We start from the raw sequence: 18,318 nt of genomic DNA on the forward strand, positions 1-18,318 counted from the left end.
TCTGGTTTCCCTCACTTCATTTAAAAAATAAATTAATTTTCAAAAAAGTTTTAGGTTTTCAGAAAAACCATGAAGACAATACAAAGTATTTCCATACCTTCACCCATTTTTCCTATTAACGGGGACATCAGTGTGACACTTTTGTCAAGGGAGCAGAGAGAGCAGCTCCCCAAGGCACAGAAATGACGATTCTGACATGATCTTGGGGTGACGGGTCCCACTTGCACAGCCTTTACTGGGATGTGCGTGGCCAGCGCCTGCGGGCAGTTGAGGAGCCTGAGCTGGTGTCTCCATTTATCCAGGTGAACCCTGGGCCCAGGGGGCCAGGGAGGCAGCCGTCAGAACCGGGAAAGGCTCTCGGCTCCTCCAGCTCCAGGATTTTCCTGCTGCTCCTGGAGGAGGGAGACGTGGAAGGGGCGGGATCGACTGAGAGGAAACCACAAACATAAAATCCACAGCAGTGGCTCAGAGAACAGGCTGTGCCCTGCTGCAGGACTTGGCAGGCGGCAGGGGGCAGGGAGCGGTCATCGCTGAGGCCTGGCAAGGCTGGGCAGGGCTCTGTGCCACCTGGGAGGGCGGTGGCTTGCCATATGGCATGCACCCCTCCCCCATACACACACATGCTAGGGCAGGCAAGGAACAAGGGAGGGACCTGGGGGAATTGAGGAGGGCTGATGGGGGCTGCTAGGGGCCTGGTGGAGGGCGGAGTAGCTGTGAGGTCTGAGGTAGCTGAACAAATGCAGGTGGCAGGGGCCTGGCTCAAGGGTGCCCAGGGTTCCTCCTGAAGGTCTGGGTGGGGGGAGGGTGTGCCACCTACTGAGCTCAGGCTCTTTTGAAGGAGGGGTGTGACCTGCTGCCCCCTGCCGTCCCAGGGGTCCTGTTGCCTCCTCCTTGCCAGGTGCACCTGCCCTCTTGACAGCCTGGAGAGCCCCTCCCTCATTCCCAGCCTTCATCCAGGCTGTCCCCACGTGCTGGCAGGTCACCTCCTCAGCAGGCCCTGAACTTGTCGTTTTGTGGTCTCCTAGCCAACATCCCTGCCAGGCCTCACTGGGCTGGCTGCGAGGGTGACAACAGTTCACCAGGTCCTTTAGGCCCCAAGTCCACACTCCACATGGTGGCAAGAAAGGTCCTTCCAAAAACATGACAGGCTCACATTCCTTCTGTGGTGTCCACTCAGGACGAAAACAATGGCCACACAAAACCTGTGCGCATATGTCCACAGCAGCATGACTGACAACGGCCAAAAGTGGGGACAGCCTAAGTGTCTGCGGATGGAGGAATTGATAAACACGTGGTCCAGCCACACACAGGAGTGTCCTCGGCTATGAAAAGGAGGCATTGACACTCGCCATGTGGATGGACCTGGAACACAGTGCTCACGAGAAGCCGGACACAAAAGGCTCTCAGGGCCACCACTGGCCGCACCCCCAGGCCCTGCAGACAAGCCAGACCGGTGCCCCTTCTGCATTCCTGACTCAGCCTCATCACTGCCCATGAACTGTTTGAAGCCACTTGGTATGCGGCATCTTGTTTCACAGCAACAGAAAACTAGGATGCAGGTGCACCTGAGGTTTTGAGTTTTATTAAATCCTTATAAAACAGAATACAAAATTCCGGCATTGACAGTTGGTGTCAGGAAAACTTCTGAGCTGTATCAGTTCACCTGGTACAGTGGAGTTAAAGTGCTTGGATGTTTTTCCCCCCACTTAAAAAAACGCTTGAGTTTTTTTTTGTCTTTTTTACATCTTAACATTTAAACACTGCCGTTCCCTTCCCCCGGCACCGGAACAGCCTGGGACCCTGACGTTCATTCACAGTAACGGTTCTAACCAGACAGCCCCGAGTCACACTGTCATTGTGACAAGGGGGAAGAAAGTGGATGCCCCACCTTTGGGGGGGCGGGGAGAGAAAGCTGTTCACAGCTCAACTTTCCAGAGTAAAATGGCCATATCACCTGCAGCCTGCAAGGCTCCATTTCTTTTACAAAAAGGCAGAACCCCCAGTTGTAAAAATGTGGACTCACTGATGGGTGAGAAATGATGAGGGGGAGGGCAGCTGCCTCTTCCCAGGGACCTTTGGAAAGGCCAGTCCACAGATCCAAGCAGGTGGGGACGGGGAGCAGCATGAGCCCCCACCAGCCACCAGATTGCAACAATCATACAAGATTTGGGGGCCCAGGCATGGCATCTGGGCCCCCAAACCCTCGAGGCCCCCCTGACTTTCAAGTATTCTTCAAGAACAAGGAAGGGAATTCAACTGTTCTTAAAATACTAACGAAAGAGGATGAACTAGAAGCCAGAGGGCCATGCGGCCCGCCAGCCTGGACGACTGGGCCAGACCCTGGGCCATCTGCCCTGGTGGGAGCCGGGCTGACCAGCAGAAGCACGTGTGCACGAAGGAAGAGGAAGGCTGTATTGCATAGTGTTTCCCACCCGAGGACAAAGAGGGGTGTCAGAGTCTCCCCGAGCCTGGCGGGTCACACGACATCTGACCTGGGTGCTGGGGTGGGGGAGGGGAGCGCTGGTTCCTGTGTGCCCAAGGGAGGCCGTTTTCCTGAAGGTGGGCAGAGCAGGAACACTGCCATGGCGGTGGGGGAATTCAGCGGGTCCCCAGTCAGCCCTAGCTCTGGGGAGGGGCAGAAGCAGGGCTGGCAGAGATTCCATGCCAACCAGAGGGGCGATGGGGGCAGGACATGGCCATGGTCAGACTGAGCCCTGAGAAGGGGCACTCGGGTGCCTGGGTGGGGGGTCTGCAGGACCCCCCTGTTGGCTGACGGGTGCCTGTCCAGCCCTCCCACTTCCTTCAGCGCCCTGCTCCTGGGTGCGTGGAGCCCCTGGTGGAGAGGGCTGAGGAGAGGCAGTGGGTGCACGCCCGGGTCAGCTGCAGCTTAAGGTCAAAGTTCGACAGAGCCCCGATTGTCAGTCAGCGAGGGGTGGGGGCAGGGGTGGAGGGAGTGTCCAGTGGGTGGCCATCCACCCCACCTGCCTGCACCCAGGCCCCCACTGGCCACCAGGGTGTCTTTGGGGTGAGAGGAGGTGCGAGGTCAGCCCAGCCTTGGAAACACTGCGGGCAGGGGAGGGGGCGTGGGCCCCAGCTCTGGAAGACAGCAAACGGCCTCCTCTCCTGAGTCACGTGGGGCGGGGGCTCTGGGCCCAGGGCCTTTCACAGTACAGGTGAGCGTGTGGAGCTGGGGTGGTGAGGAGGGGCACACGCAGCCACACGTGCCCTCCACTCTCCTCCCCGGGCGCCTGTTTGCTTTCAACACCATTCAAAGGAAAAAAGGAAAAAAAAAAGCATGGGGGAAAGAAAAAAGGAAAAACCCAACAGCAAAAACTTTATATAAAAAGACCCCCCAGCTGAGCCGAGCGCCTTGGAACCCAGCCAGGGGGAGCGCAGCCCGCTGGTCACCGGCTGGCAATAGCTTAAAAAAATCTTTAGCTCTGACAGGGAAAGGGGGGACCTATGTACAGAGGGGGAGAGGGGTCACGCGTGGTCCCCCACAAGGACCACGGGGGCCGCGGACAGGCTGGCTTGCTGTCGCCGCTGGGCCAGCTTGGACTGAGATGGCGGGGACAGCTGCAGGCAGCGTGAGGTAGCTCGGATGACTACGGGCTGGCCCTGTCCTGCCTCCTCCAAAGCGTCCTCTTCACGCTGGGCCAGCTGCCGGTTCATGGCGATGGCCTCGGCTGCGAAGGACGTGAGGTCTTTGGCACAGCTATTCCTGGGGACAGAGAACGCGGAGGTGGCCACCAGATGCATCCCTGCTTCCTTTGGGACCCTGGGGTCTGCGTAGTGCCCTGGAGGAGGGGCCACTGGGCCCAGGCACCCCCAGTTTTGCGGGAGGGGGCAGCTGGGGGCCCAATCTATCACCAGGTACAAGGACACCCAGCGCCTGAATGCCTTCCCCCACAACTTAAAGAGGGAGTGTTTGATTTAGACAACTTCACGTTTAACGCCCCCTCACATTAGGTGCCCCCCTCTCCGGGCCCCAGACCCCACGCAGGCCTCACCTCTGTAGGACCATGGGTGTGGGCAGGGTGTTCTCCGGGGCACACTGCAAGGAGAAAGGAGGAAAGGGGCTAGAAAGCAGAGCCCAACCTGTCCTCCCCAGGGAAACCATCCCAGTTCCCCAGCTGGCTGTGACACCACCATGGTTAAGGGGTGCACTCTCCTGGAAACAGGCAGGCTGGGGAAAGGCAATGTTGCAGGAGCCCCAGTGCGTGTGGTTGGGGGCCAGTGGCTCCCCAACCACCCCTTCCTGACTATACCCAGCCCAGCCCCTCTCCCTTCTCAATTGATGAATCTCCTGACACCCTAGGCAGGGCTTCAGAGCCTCCCCCACTAGCTTGCTCCCTGCAGGCGGTCCTTGCTCCCCATGGGGGTCCCTTCCCTAGTGGCCTCAGCTTTAGACAACCACTGGCCGGGAACCACCAGGCTCTTCCTGGATCAGTGGGGACAGAGCCTTGGAGGCTGGCCGCCCACCTGTCTGCCCCTGACTGACCTCAGCTGGCTGCTGTGTGCCAGGCAGGGAGAGGCCCCAGTACCTCCAGGGTAAGGGCAGCAGCTCCTGCAGCCCACACCCCAACCTGGTCAGCAGGTGGGGGGACTTCACAGCTGTGCCCACGCCTCCAGAGGATGTCTGTAGCTGACCCCCAGACCCACGCCACATCTGGGGGTCCTGAGGATGGTCCCCCTCCCCTGAGGGTTCTTGAACACTTGCTCTGAGTCATCCCCGACCCATCAGAGGCTAGGCGGAGGTGGCTGATCCCCATGCCCCCTGGACCCAGTGCAGTGGGCACTTACCCCCTGCACCCAGGGATGCTGCAGGACCTGTGCAGCGCTCAGCCTCTGCTTGGCGTCGCGTACCAGGAGCTTCGAGATGAGGTCTTTGGCAGCGAAGGAGATGTGGGCCCAGTCCTTCTCAGGAAACTCATACTTGCCCTCCTGAATGCTCTCGAACAGCATATTCTGGGGGAGCACACGAGGTACGGTCAGCCACAGCCAAGGGCTGAGGCCCAGCCCCCCATACCCAATGGGCAAACCTGGACCAGGGCGCTACCACACTGCAGAGTGACAGGCTCTGTCAAGGCCCCCAGGCCCAACCACGTGGCCTGACCTGTGGCCCTGGTACAGGGACGTGGGACTGGCCATCCAGAGAGTGGGGTGGGGCTCAGGCCCAGGGTAATGGGATCCGCTGGCAGGACGGGAAGTCCTGAGGGTCCAAGGAAGGCAAGAGGACAAAGGTCTGAGGGCAGCAGAGTGGGACAGCCGGCCTTGAGATCCTCAGTAGGCTCTGCCCAAGTGGGGCCTGGCTCCAGAGTGGGAATCGTGAGCCTTGCTTGAGCCCTGCACAAAAGGCTGGAACCTGGTCACCCCAAACCATAGGCCTCACCCTAGCTCAGCTCCCTGATCTGACTACTTTCTGCCTCTGCGGTGGGCCAGGGGACCCAAAAAGCCTCAGGAAACACAGGAAGGTTAAACCGGGATTACTCTGCAGACCTGGTCACTGTTCCCCAGCCAGGCCCTAGGGGTTGCACGGGCAAGGAGTGGGGGATGCACCTGGCAAGCTGGGCAGGCTTCGCCGCGGTCCCAGCCGCAGTCACTGCCACAGTGGCCCACAAAGGGCGGGTAGCCGCTGAGCAGAATATAGAGGATGACGCCCAGGCTCCAGAGGTCACAGCGCTTGTCGTAGATGCTGGCCTCCTCGCTGAAGGCCTCCACCACTTCGGGGGCCATGTACTCCGCAGAGCCGCACTGTGGAATGGGCGTGGGGAAGGGCGTCAGGCTGGGGAACTCGGCAGGAGGGGAAGGGGAAAGCCCAAGGGAAGGTGCGCCCCAGCAGCTGGGACTTCCCGGGGTCACGTGACGCGAGGGAACGCCCAGTCACCTGAGCCCGAGCCGCTGTGCCTGACAGTCCTGCTCAGCCAACCACAGACTACTGATGAGGGACGACCCCACCCCCACCTGACTGTGGCCCCTCCCCAACCCTCACCCCCGCCCAATCAACAGGTGCTAGGAGCCAGCCCCTCCCCGCCTGACCGCAGCTCCGCCCCGTGACGCCCAGACAACCAATCAGCAGCTGTTGCTAAGCGGAAACCGGAGTTCTGAGGCCCCAGGCGGCTCAGCTGAGCCATCCACAACCGCTGCGTGGGACCAGAGGCAGTCCCGTCTCCTCGCCCCCTCCCATCCCATCCCTCTGACCCTGCAGGCTCTCACCGGGGTGAGCAGCTCTGGGGTGGAGATGGGGGAGCAGTCTCCGTTGAGTTTGATGCCACTACCCAGGTCGAAGTCACAGATCTTCACCGGGGAAACCTGGGAGGGGTTGGGAAGGGGCAGTGAGGTGGGGATCCCAGCCCTGAGGGTCCCACCCAGCGTGTACCTGACCCATCCGCCCCATCCCACAGACAAGGCCACCCCCCCAGCGTCCCTCACCTGGTTGGGGTGCTCACAGAGAATGTTCTCTGGTTTTAGGTCCCTGTGGGCAATGCCTAAGAGGAGAAGCACGAGGGAGAATCAGAGGCTGGGGTGGGGCCACCTTCCAGGAGTCCTGGACAGGTGCATGGGGGCAAGGCTGGACACCTGCGGAACCCAGGGATCTTTGGGCAGGCTGGCGAGAAGTAGGCAGCACCCTGAACAGCAAGCCTCACCACCCACCTTTATTGTGCAGGAAGTCCAAGGCACTGGCCACGTCTTGAACGACCACACTGGCCTCCAGCTCGTTGAAGTGCCGTCGCTTGTGGATGTGGCTCAGGATGGAACCTGGGGCCGGGCCACAGTGAAGGGAGAATATGTAAGGGTCACTTCTGTGTCCCCAGGCCACTGCCCAGCAACAGTACCCATTTCCACCTGGCAGGGAAGCCCCCACTCTGGCCTCCCTGGGCCCAAAGTCCTTGAACCTGAGTTGCTGTTTGGACACGAAACGGACTACACAAGCCCCTTCCGATGTGCCAGACCCTCTGAAAGGTCTTCCCTGGTGGCCCTGAGCCCACAGCCCATTAGGACCAGCTGGACATGTCTCCCAGGTCCCACATACCGCCCCGCATCTTCTCAAACACCAGGTAGAAGCGGTCCTCCTCCTCGAAGAACTCAATGAGCTCTAGAACATTCCTGGGGTGGGGGTGGGGGGCAGGATAAGAATTAGACTTCTTGGCCCTTGTGTACACCCATCCCAGGAGCTTGTCCTCCCCACCCCCACGGCCCACAGGAAGACGGACTGGGTCCACCGGCCGGCTTCCGCCTTGCCCACCTGGGACTGCCTGCCCAACAATGGATCCACCCTTGCACAGGGCCTGGCACACAGTGGGTGCTCCCTAAATGCTTGCTGGAGGTGAGGAGGCATTCAGGCCCATTCATCCACTAAAGGTGGTTTGGGGCCCAGTGCTGTGGTGAGGGTCACGTTACCTGTGTCCCTGGCATTGATACAACATCTCCACCTCACGGAACACTCGACTCCGAATGTGGCCGGGCTGCTTCTCAATGATCTGAAATATGTGGGGGTGGGGAGACACACCACCTGGATCAGCCAGACTTTCCAGAGCCCAAAAGGCCCCAACCAGAAACTTCCCCTATACCTCGCCTGAAACCTTTAAGCTCTAGAAAGCAGAGCTCTCCTATGGGGATCCAGAATTTGCCAGAAGTCAGAACTGCAGCATCAGCACAAGCAGGGGGCAATGTGTTTCCCAAGCAGCACCAGAGGCAGGATGAGTGGGACAGGAAAGGAGCCAGGCCCTCTCCTCTCCTGACCCCAACAGGCCTCAGGGGTATATGTGGGGCCTGGGGCCCCTGCAAAATAGCCGTTTAGAATGTCAGGTTTCCTTGGACAGAGCAGCCTCCCCTCCCTGACCAGGAGACTGGTGGCCACTGTGCTGGCTCCCACACCACCCAGGGGACTAGAGGGGCCGCAAGGACCTGGCTGCCAGCCAAGCCGTGCCCGCTTGCCTCAGTGCCAAGTCCTGCCTCCTGAGTTCCACATCAGTCTGGGTACATGTCCCTAGCCCCATGAGCCTGGGTGTTTCAGGCCAGCCCAGATTGGCACCGCCCAGCAGACACAGCCTGCACCTCTGCCCCCAAACCACTCTGGCACTAGGTCCTCAGCTACCCGCATTAGGGGCCACCCGTTGTGGCCACTTCCCACCTATGCCTGGACTCGGGGGCTCAGCCCAGGCTGACCTGGATTCTTTGGGATAGCCTGAGTCACCGGCCCTGGGGACATTTTTAGACACTGGTTTTCCCCGGTTGCCAGTCCAGGAGCTCATGTGAGCTCCCTTCCTCCCACCACCCAGGCCAGTGCCAGATCGCAGAGGCTGCTGGGGAGAGGTGAGGGGAAAGGTGAGCGTGCCGAGCTCACCTTGACAGCATACTCCTGGTTGGTGATGAGGTTGATGCAAGTCTGCACACGGGCGTGGGCGCCCTCTCCGAGCACATCCTCCTGAAGCTGGTAGACATCTGGGGAGAAGGGGAGCAGTGAGAGTCGTCCCAGGGGGCCCCGTCATCTCCCTGCCACCCCCCTCCCTGCCTGCCCCACTCACCTTCAAACCTGCCTGAGAAGCTGTCAGTAGCCCGGCACCGCTTTTTCTTCTTGCCCCTCTTCTTGGCGTCCGGGATGTCGATGGGCTGGCTCGTGGGCATATCTGTGCCAGGAGGCCCAGAGGTGAGGCTCACTTGGCCCCTTTAACTCTTAGGACCGACCCAGTCCTCACCCACTGCCCCTCCCACCTGGGCCCTCACCAGGACGGGCTGGGCACTCCAGGCTGAAGTCAGTCTCCCCGGGGTGGGCTTGTTCTAGAGAGAAGGCCAGCTCAAAAGGATTCTCTCCCTGCAGGGTAGAGAAGAGAGCTCTCATGCCCCATCGCTGCCAGGGCGGTTCCACCACAGTGACCCATATGCCAAGGGGAAGAAAGCCAGGCTTTGACTGACCATGAAGAAGTGGACCATTAATCCCTAGCACAGGGCCCTTGGGGCCTCTGGGAAGGAGGCGTGTGAGTCACCATGGACACCTCGGTTTGCTCACCTGCAGAGTGGGGACAGCTGGTTGGAGATCAAAGGCGCAGCGAAGTCAGTGGAGGGTGAGTCACCAGCTCCAGGGGGCGGCTCCCAGCCGGCTGCCCAGCCTGCTTTCCCAAGGCCTCATGGGCTCAGCCCTACCTGTGCAAGGCCCTTGCTTTTCTGGCCTCAGTTTCCCCTCTATGAAATGGGGCACCATCAATCTCCCTGCTGTTCCCTCTGGAAGCTCACAGGAAAGGTGCCCAGAGGCTCCAGCATGAACATTGGGCCACCCTCTCCTCAGACCAGAGCATGCACTGTTCTGTTTATCCCCAGACACCCCCCAAGTGGGAGCCCCTCACAGGCTCAGTACCCAGTGAAGAAACCAGCCCTGCCAGGGAGGGGCCTGTTCAAGGCCACCCGGCGACCCTCAGGACCTGGGCGAGGATTCCAGACTCTGACCAGGGCAAGCAGGCAGCTGGGGGATGGAGAAACCTCGTGCCCAAACCAGAAACTTGCTGGGATAAATGCCATTTCTGCAGAGCATATGATCCCACGGAATACTGATAACCCCTTGCACAAGGGGTGAGCCCTTCGAGGCTGGGACACTGAGGCCTGGCCAGATTCCTACAGGAGTTAGCCCTAATTCAGCTCCCCTGATCCAGGTGGACCAGGAGGCCAGGTCCCTGGTGGACATGGGGGGGGGGCTACACACACACTGGTGGTGCCAGTGCTGATGCTGGGTGACCTGGACCAAGTCACTGCCCTCTCTGGGCCTTGTGACAGCTGGGGCCAGGGCTCTGGCAGTAGAGTCATCCAACAGAAGAGGAACTCCAGGAGAGCCCTAGGGAGATCTCCAGGGGCCCACTCTGCCAGGTCAGATTCCTGCAGATGGGAGGCCCGGAAGCCAGGCTGGCTGCAGAGGGGGCAGGTGGAGGTCAGAGGGAGCGGCTGAAAAACAGGCGGGCCCTCCCAGCCTCCCCACCCACCCTGCCGATAGTTGCTAGGAGGAAACCCAGGCGGGCAGGAGAGGAAAGGGAGCACTCCCGCCTTGCTGGGGCTTATCCACCAGCCCCTGCCCTTGCCCACTGAGGAGTCTGGCCCCCACAGGGAAGGCAATCAGCTCCGTCCTTCCACCTGGGAGGAGGGACTTCAGGGTGGCCACAAAAGGAGGTGATTAGGATGGAGGATGTATGTAAAGAAGCTGCCTCGATCTCATGGGACCGCATAAAGACGCAAGGACTCAAGGGGACTACAAGTCCCCTTATCACCTCCATGCGTCTGTCCCAGCCCCTAACTCAGAAGAGCCGGGCCCTGGAGGGCCACCGCAGAACCAGCATTCCCTGTCCAGTGTCCCTCCTCCGTCCCCTGGGACTCCCAGTCACACTTCAGCACAGGGCACAGGGCTGTAGGGTGGCCTGCAAAGGCCAGCCTTCAGACCTGAGCAGTGTGGGCGGGCCAGGCCCAGGGCTGGCTGCGGGCCTCCAGTCAGCAGGCCTTGGCAGGAGGTGGCTGGAACCATCCAGAAAGCTTGAGTTTGTGTTGGCCGCTGAGCTGGCCCTGTGCACTGACCCTGTCTCAGCTCAGGCACAGCCCCAGGAGGTGACAGACCACTGCCACTGATGTCTCACGTCCACCCCTCTCCCACCCAGCCTCAGACACTAGGACATGCCACGGCTGTTGCTGTACTGGGGGGAAAGCAAGGATGACAGGCGTTTGGAAAGGGTGGGGCACTGGCCTGGACACTGGTTCGACAGGCCTGGGAATTCTAGCCCAAACAGTCTCAGCTGGCTCCTCCCACCCTGGTGCTCCGCACACACCCCCAGGTCCTCCTCCTCTACAGGGCAACAGGTCCCTGCCCAAGGAGGCCCAGAGAAGCCATTACATAACTCTGCAGAAGGGTGGGGCAGCCGCTGACATCACTGCGTCCCCTAAGCCAGGCCCCAGGGGGCCCCTGCCCAGCACCTGCCCGACCACCCTAGACTTGTTCGTCTGAGACCAGGACTCAGTAGCTGCAGGGCAACCGCAGCAACTTCCCACTCTGACAAAAAATAGTGGTGCTTGGGCCTGAGGTGTCTGGGAGATGTAGGGCTGAGGCTGAGGGGAGCATTCAATCCATTCCCCCCATTCTGCAGACCACCTAGGAAGGAGTAGGGGAGGGTCTGAAACCCTGCCTGGGGTTTCTGGAAGGACCCCACAGACCCTATAGCACCGGGGACAGAATTGTGGCCTGCACACCACCCCCAGCACTGTACATCCAGCTAAGGTTTGAAAGGGACACGCAGGCAGGGGGCCCCCTTCCGCCTGTGGTTCCTGGAGGAAAGACCCCACAGGCCCCAGGGCGCTGGAGGCACGGCTGGGGCAGCCCCGGGCACAAGGTGGGGGTTGGGCACGAACCCCAGGGGATCCTGAGGGCGGGCTCCGCGCCGCCCCCACTCCCGCACCGGCCACTCGGGTGGTCCAGCTCCGGACATCCCCCAAACCGACCCGGCCCTCACCTTGAACGAATGGTGGAAGCCCTGAATTTCCGCTGTTTTCTTCTGCACCATCTTCTGTCCGGGCCCCGCCAGCGGGGGAGAAGACGCAGGGCCCGGGGGTCGGCCCGTGGGCGGGGGGCGGCTGGGGAAGGGATCCTGCAGACGGGAGCAGACAAAGGAGGGCGTGAGTGACCGCGACCGGCGCGCCGGGAACCCAGGCGTGGGCGGCGAGGCTCCGCGGGGCCCGATCCCCGCGCCCAGGTCCGGGATGGGCCCAGGTCGCCAGGCCTCACTCACCGGAGTCAGGCTCGGACTGGGGCTGCAGTTCCTCCGTCGCCGCCGTCCGAGACACGCAGCCCGGACCCGGCTGCGCGGACCGCGCGGGTAACAGCGCCGCCGCCGCCGCCGCCGTCGCCGCCGCCACTGCGGACTCCTCCGCCTTGGCCGCTGCCGCCGCCGCCGCCGCCGCCGAGAGGAGTCGCGCGCTCAGCGCCGCCGCCGCCTTTATGGGGCAGGCCCGACCCCGCCCCTGACGCAGGCCTCGCCCCTCCAGCCCCGCCCATACGCGCGCGGCTGAGGCGGAGCTGGAAGGGCGCTGCGGGCTCGAGTGCGGCTGCGCGCTCCGGCCGTGTGGCAAGACCATGCGCCTGCGCTGTGTGTCACGCCGGGCTCCGGGCACGGAATCCGGGAAGGGTCTCGGCGGATGTGGGCGGGGCGGGGATGTCTCAGGCTCCGGGAGGCCCGCGGGACCCTGATACAGAGCCGGAGCTCGTCCCGGTCCTCTGGCACCTCCCTCAGTTTCCTGGCGGGGGCCTAGTATACACCGATGTCTTTTGACGACACCCCTGCTCTAGAACCTGTTGTGGCTCCCTCTTGTGGCTCAGGGAAAGGGGACCACAGTAGGGAATGGGGACCGAGATCTGTGAAGGAGCCTCCCTCAGTCCAGCGAAGGAATGTTTTGCCTGGACTGATAGGGGAAAAGCCCTAGGGCTGGGGGGGCCAGGACAGAAGGTTAAACAATCCCATTTCGGCTGGGATCCCGGACCCAGGCTTGGATAGAATCAGCCTGTCCTGAACTGGGCCAGCTCCCTGTTCCCATGGCATGGTGGAGGAACAAAGTCCTCAGAACCCCTGTCCTGGACACATGGGGGCACAGGCCTGCGGGCTGGACAGTCCTCCCTGTCTTCCAGCCACAGCTTGTCCTTCCAGCCACCCACCCCCAACTGCCAGGCCCCGCTGACCTGAAGCTGGACTGTCCTCTCTCCTTCCAGCTGCCTCTATATGCTGCCCCACAAGGCTGCGGCTCATACCTCAGCCAGCCCCAGAACGTTTGGCGGAACCTCCCCAACCAGCTCCCTGCCATCCCCAGCCAGTGCCCTGCCTGTTCATGCGTGCAATTGTGTGTGTGTGTGTGTGTGTGTGTGTGTACAACATACATTGGCTCCAGGTGCCTGGGGCGGGGCTACCAGACCTGCCTACCCAGGGGAAGCCTCCCTGTCCTCTCCACCCCTTGGCTGTTCCCTCCTAACCTCTCCTCCTGTGTGTACGTGGTCACCTGCAGGACTTCATGCATTTGTGGATGGCACGAGTGGATACAGATGAACCATTGCCCCTGCCCAGAAGGTCAGCTCCACGAGAGCACAGATCTGTCCACTGCCGGTCCAGCGCACAACATAGGGCCTGGCACACACACAGGAAGTGCTCACTGAATATTGATGAAAAGAACGGATGTGTTTGAGTGTTCGTACGTGTACGTGTGTGTGCACGTGCACACCTGCATATAAGGGTTGTGTAAATGTAATATGTTCCTGAGGTTGCTGTAACAGAGTACACACACGGCGAGGCTTAAAACAACAGAAATTTATTTTCTCACATTCTGGAGGCCAGAAGTCTGAAATCAGGGTGTCAGCAGGGCCACACCCTTGCCAGAAGGCTCTGGGGAGGATCCTTCCTGCTTCTTCCAGCTCCTGGTGGTGCCAGCAATCCTTGGCGTCCCTTGGCTATAGACACACGGGGCTGAGCACTGGGAGTGGCCTGGGTGCAGGCATCGGTGGGTGCCTGGACTGTGCTGGCCGGTTGAGGCAGCCAGGGCCAGCCCCAGCCTGGCCTGCATGGGGGTGAAGGGAGTTGCTAGTGGGAACCAGGGAAGGGTGGGACCTCTGTGCCCTGCCTGCTGGCTCTGAGACCTCTGTGTTCTGCTGTGGGCTAGCCGCCAGCCCCAGAGAGCTGATACCTGCCATTTTCCTGGAGGATGGCCCTGTTTACAAGTCCAACCCCCAGAGGTGCTAGGCACCCAGGAGATGAGAAGAGAGGGAGGGAGAGCTGGAAGGTACCTGGGGGGCGCAGCTGGGCCTTCCCTCTCTGCCTAGCTTTCCCGGGTCCCCCAAGGGTCTCACCTGCCTCAGGGAGGGAGACCATACCTGCTGCTGGGTGGAAGGGACCTGCCAGGCAGGTGAGGCAGGAAGCCTGGTCCCTGCTTCTCAAGCCTTCCTGGTTGCTTTACAGGTGGCAGGTTTCCTCCATCCAGACTGGGGCAGTGACAGCGAGCATGGGACAGTCCAGCCAGGGCTGGTGGGCAGGATAGGTGGGCCCAGGACAAGGATACCTCCCAAAGGATACCAGGGGAGATGGTCAGCCTGGGAGGTACCTCAGGATTGCCCTGGGGGGGCCTGGGGCCAGCTTGAGGTTCCCAAAGCGGGGAGAGGTCCTAGGAGGCACTGGCCAGAAAAAAGGAGGGGCTGGTAGCAATGCCTTTCCTGCCCCAATCATGGAGGGGGCTTTGCAAGTCTTGGGCCAAAGGTGCAGGGAGCCAGCTTCTGCTGGGTGACTCTCAGCCTATGTTGTACGTGGGGTCACCCAAAAACCCCAGAAGAGATTCCAGGCAGGTCCTGACTGCATCCCTGGAGACTCTGCTCCCCGCTGAGCCAGGAGGAGGCAGGCTGGCTGGGTGGTGTCCACTCTGACCTGATCAGGTGGCCAAAGCCCTAGCATCCTAGGGGCTCAGTTGGTGCAGAGCTCACCTCGTGGTCAGTGTCCGGGGACCCTAGGGCAGCTCAGGGATTCCACAACCAGAAAGTAAGGATCCCATATTTAGCATATAAAAATACAGGATGCCGGGGCTGCCGGATGGTTCAGTTGGTCAGAGCGCAAACTCTTAAAAGGTTGCCGGTTTGATTCCCACATGGGCCGGTGAACTGCGCCCTCCACAACTAGATTGTGAAACAACGGCTTGAGCTTGGAGCTGAGACTTGAGTGGGCCTCCAGTTGGCTCAGTGGTTAGAGCATGGTGCTCAGAACACCAAGGTTGCCGGTTTGATTCCCAAATGGGCCAGTGAGCTGCGCCCTCCACAACTAGATTGAAAACAATGACTTGATGTGGAGCTGATGGGTCCTGGAAAAACACACTGTTCCCCAATATTCCCCAGTTAAAAAAAATACAGAATGCCACTTAAATTTGAATTTCAGATAAACTATGAATAACTTTTCAGTATAAGTCCCATGCATAAGCAAAGCATAGCAATTATTGTTTATCTGAAATACAAATTTAACCGGTGTCCTGCATTTTATCTGACAACCTTAGCAAGGGGTGACAGTAAAGACCTTTGTCCTCCAACATTTAAAAAAGGCACCATTTTGGTGCTTGAGCAGGTTTGGGTGTGTATGTGTGTCTATGCACGTTTAGAGAGGCACCGAGCCTGGGTCTGTGTAGGGCAAACCGTGAGCTTGTGTGGGAGTGTGGAGGAGGCATGGGGGCCATGCACTCACTTGCTGGTGTGTGCACACGAGAGCAGTGGGTGCCCATGAGTGGGGCTGGGCACCTTCGGGCTGGTGCTGGGACCACTGCAGTATCCTCACAAAGCCTGTGCTGTTGAGAAGGCTGGGACCCTCCCTCCTCTGCTCACAGCCAGCCACCTGAGGCTCAAAGGGGGCATAGGGCTCACCCTCAAGCACTGAGCCAATGTGGAAGGAGCCTGGATCTCAGCACAGCTGCTAAGTGAGGATAAGAGTGTCAGAATCAGGGTCAGCACTAGAATCTGGGATGGTTGTGGGGATGGGAGGCAAGTGGAGTCGGAGTCCCGGGCTGGCACCCAGCCTTGCCTGCATCCCCTCTGCATGTTCCCACCTGTCTGGCCCCCCAGGTCCCAAGAGGTCCCCAGATAAGTGAGGTTCATGGGCTTGGGCCTCCAGTCCTGGGGCCAGGAGGCAGGAACATCTGATGCAAGTGCTTGTAAGTGTCCCTTCCTGCTGGCTGACTCATGGCTCATTCTAGCAGTCCTGGGGACAGAGCCAGGGCCCCTGTCCTCCTTGAGGGTGGGGGTAGGGCAGGGAAAGGGAAAGCAGGAGTGGGTGTGGCCACGAGCTCCCTGCCCAGCTCTGGCTTCGGGTGTCTGGGCAGCCTTGGGACCTGCCCTGCTATGACAGAGGGTAGCACTGTGTACATCCTGCTTCCCAGGGGTCAGTCACTAAAAGTTCCCAAGGAAGAGGTGGAGGTGGAGCCAAAGGGTGGCCAAAGGCCACTCCCCTGCCCCAGTGACCAAGAACGGGGTGTTTGGCTTGTCATCACTTCCTCTCCGCCCTGTCTAAGGCATTGGACACCCAGGTGGCTCTTGGAGGAGCCAGGTCTCCTGCTCCCAGCTGACCTGCTCCCCAACAGTGACCTGGTGCATCACATACAAGGGCCCCTAGTTTTGAAGAGGGTGGAGGGATTTCACAGCATGTGTATGTCCTGGGAGGGGCACAGCCAGAGGAGGGGTGGGGTGTGGCTAGACAGGTATTGGGGGCTTGGAGGAAAAGGGAGGCAGATGTGGGAGGAAACCCTATGCCTGGCCAGGCCACACCACTCAGGTCACCTGCTCCCAAACTCTTGTCACGAAGCCAAGGGCCTCTCTCTGCTGGCTGACTCCAGGCCTGGTTCAGAGGCCACCTCTTTGGGGCAGCTCCCTGCCTGGCTGGGCCCCAGGTCTGGAGTAGCGCTGAGTTCTGCATGTGCTAGTGACACTTCTCCTAGGACCAGGCAGAAGGCAGAGCTGGCTCCATGATGTAGAAAGTCAGTCACACCCTAAGGTGGGCAGAATAACGGTCCTCAAACACATCCCCTTCCCAGTCCTGGACCTGTGGATGTGTGACCTCACAAGATATAGGGACTTTGCAGGTGGGATTAAGTCAGGGTCCCCGAGATGGGGACGACCCTGGATTCCAGGGGGCCCAGTGTCATCACCGGGTCCTCATAAGAGGGAGGCGGGGGGCTCAGAGTCAGAGACATGGAAGAGGCTGCACTGCTGGCTGTGATGATGGAGGAGGGGCCACGAGCCAGGACACAGAGCCTCTAGAAGCTGGAAAAGGCCGGAAACTGTTCTCCCTGGAGCTTCCAGAAGGACCAGCCCTGCCCACACCTGGATTTTAGCCCAGTGAGGCCCATTTTGGATATCTGGCCTTCAGAACTTTCACAGAATAAATTTCTAAGAAAGCCCCTAAATCTGTGGTAATTTGTTACAGCCGCCCTAATACAGGCACTAATACCTGAGCATCCCAGAGTTCCCATTTTGCAGATGAGCAAAACAAGGCAAGACCAGCCAGGCCAGGAGGAGGCAAACCAGTCTTCCTGGCAGGGTCCCTTGATGGAGCCGGAGACAGGGGCGATGTGTCTAGGGGATAGGAGAGGCCTGGAAGCCTGGACAGCTGGGCCTGGCTCCTGCTCACCTGCGAGGGCCATGGAGGTCGCTGTGGCAGGAGGCTCCAGGTTCCTTCTAACCACGGGCCGTGCAGGGACCAGACTCCAGGAATGTACTCCTCCAGGGTTGGGTTTACTTGTACTGCTAAATGCTTGAGCCTGTCTGCTGCCGGGCGTGTGACCCGGAGCCTCTGACCCCTCCCTGCCCTCTGCAGCCCGAAGCCCGCGGCGCCCAGCCAATTCCCACGCCGTTACCCCCACCAGGCATGCAGTCCCCGGGATGCCTCCTCATCATCCACATAGCGGGGCCTCCTGGCCAGCTGTCCTGGGGTGACGGGCAGTGGGGGTCGGAGGCTAGGGTTGCCGTGATCTCCCGGGTCCGGGCCAAGAGCCCAGGGGACCCGCGGTGGCGGCGCTTGCGCCCTAGATCGGGCGCTGGGCGCTGGGTACCTTCTGTCCGAAGAGCCGAGTGGTTGCCAGGGCAACGCGCTTGCGTCAATGCACCTGGCTCAGCGCCCGGACTCCCAGAGAGTGGGGGGCGTGGCCCTGGCGTTGGGCCAATAAGATTCCAGGGACCGAGTGTCAGAGGCGAGGCCTCAGCCTGCGCTCCAGCCAATAGGACTGTTGTTGTCGGGACGCGCGAGTAGGGCCGTGCCCCTTTTAAAGGGAACGCACGCAGCTTTCTGAGCTCTTCTTGCTTTAGGGTTCAGGGCTCGAGGCGCGGCGTGGGTTTGGGGGTACGCTGGTCGGGTTCCATCTGCCCCCGAGCCTCAGTTTCTCCAGGCGCGCATATCACGGGCGCGGGGGAGGCGCATCCAGAGCTCCTTGCTTCCTTGAACGACGCCCCTGCATTTACGCGGCGCCCATGCAGCGCCCGCCCCTACCCCGGGGGTCACCCAGGCCCCGTGGCTTTATGGCGAGCGCGCACTCCAGAAAGGCATATGGCAGGTGGGGGATCGGATTTGTCCCCAGGCCTGGGTCCCTACTCCCACCCCTCTTCCAAGGCGCCAGGAAACAGCCCTTGCAAGAACCCTTGGATCAATTGGAGGGGCGGGGAGTTTGGTTCTCTCAGGTCTCAGGTCTCAATGCCTGGAACTCCCCTTGCGGGGGCTCTATCTCCTGACTGCGGAAAGCAAAGGTGGGTGGTAATGAGTATCTGGACCCTGTGGACTCCCAGGGTGCAGTGGC

General features: G+C 60.6%; 1 protein-coding gene across 2 annotated transcripts; it reads right to left on the reverse strand.

Moving 5' to 3' along the window:
* Positions 1–1,566: 1,566 nt before the first annotated feature.
* MKNK2 (MAPK interacting serine/threonine kinase 2) lies at positions 1,567–17,530 on the reverse strand. Of its 2 annotated transcripts, XM_074337492.1 has the most exons (17): positions 17,160–17,530; positions 13,015–13,139; positions 11,757–12,210; positions 11,481–11,615; positions 9,011–9,027; positions 8,728–8,815; positions 8,529–8,630; positions 8,348–8,445; positions 7,402–7,481; positions 7,034–7,107; positions 6,655–6,759; positions 6,433–6,488; positions 6,217–6,312; positions 5,560–5,754; positions 4,804–4,968; positions 4,011–4,054; positions 1,567–3,721 (listed from the first exon to the last, which is right to left on the reverse strand). In XM_074337492.1, exons 2-17 carry the CDS (start codon positions 13,030–13,032, stop codon positions 3,484–3,486), a joined length of 1,965 nt encoding a protein of 654 aa, XP_074193593.1. In that variant the 5' UTR covers positions 13,033–13,139; positions 17,160–17,530; the 3' UTR covers positions 1,567–3,483. The 2 variants fall into 2 exon arrangements, with proteins under 2 accessions (XP_074193593.1, XP_074193594.1); XM_074337493.1 differs by lacking the exons at positions 9,011–9,027; positions 13,015–13,139; positions 17,160–17,530 and having other exon boundaries at positions 11,757–11,933.
* Between the last annotated feature and the right edge of the window lie 788 nt (positions 17,531–18,318).

This window comes from Rhinolophus sinicus, linkage group LG07, assembly GCF_036562045.2.
Source record: "Rhinolophus sinicus isolate RSC01 linkage group LG07, ASM3656204v1, whole genome shotgun sequence".
Lineage (NCBI taxonomy): Eukaryota > Metazoa > Chordata > Mammalia > Chiroptera > Rhinolophidae > Rhinolophus > Rhinolophus sinicus.

Bases quoted from the DNA above. Each gene is read 5' to 3' on its own strand.
- MKNK2 (XM_074337492.1), bottom strand. The intron at 11,616-11,756 runs GTGAGTGAGGCC...TCCCGTCTGCAG, and splicing joins CCAGTCCGAGCCTGACTCCG to GATCCCTTCCCCAGCCGCCC. The intron at 7,482-8,347 runs GTGAGCTCGGCA...CACATATTTCAG, and splicing joins ACCAGGAGTATGCTGTCAAG to ATCATTGAGAAGCAGCCCGG.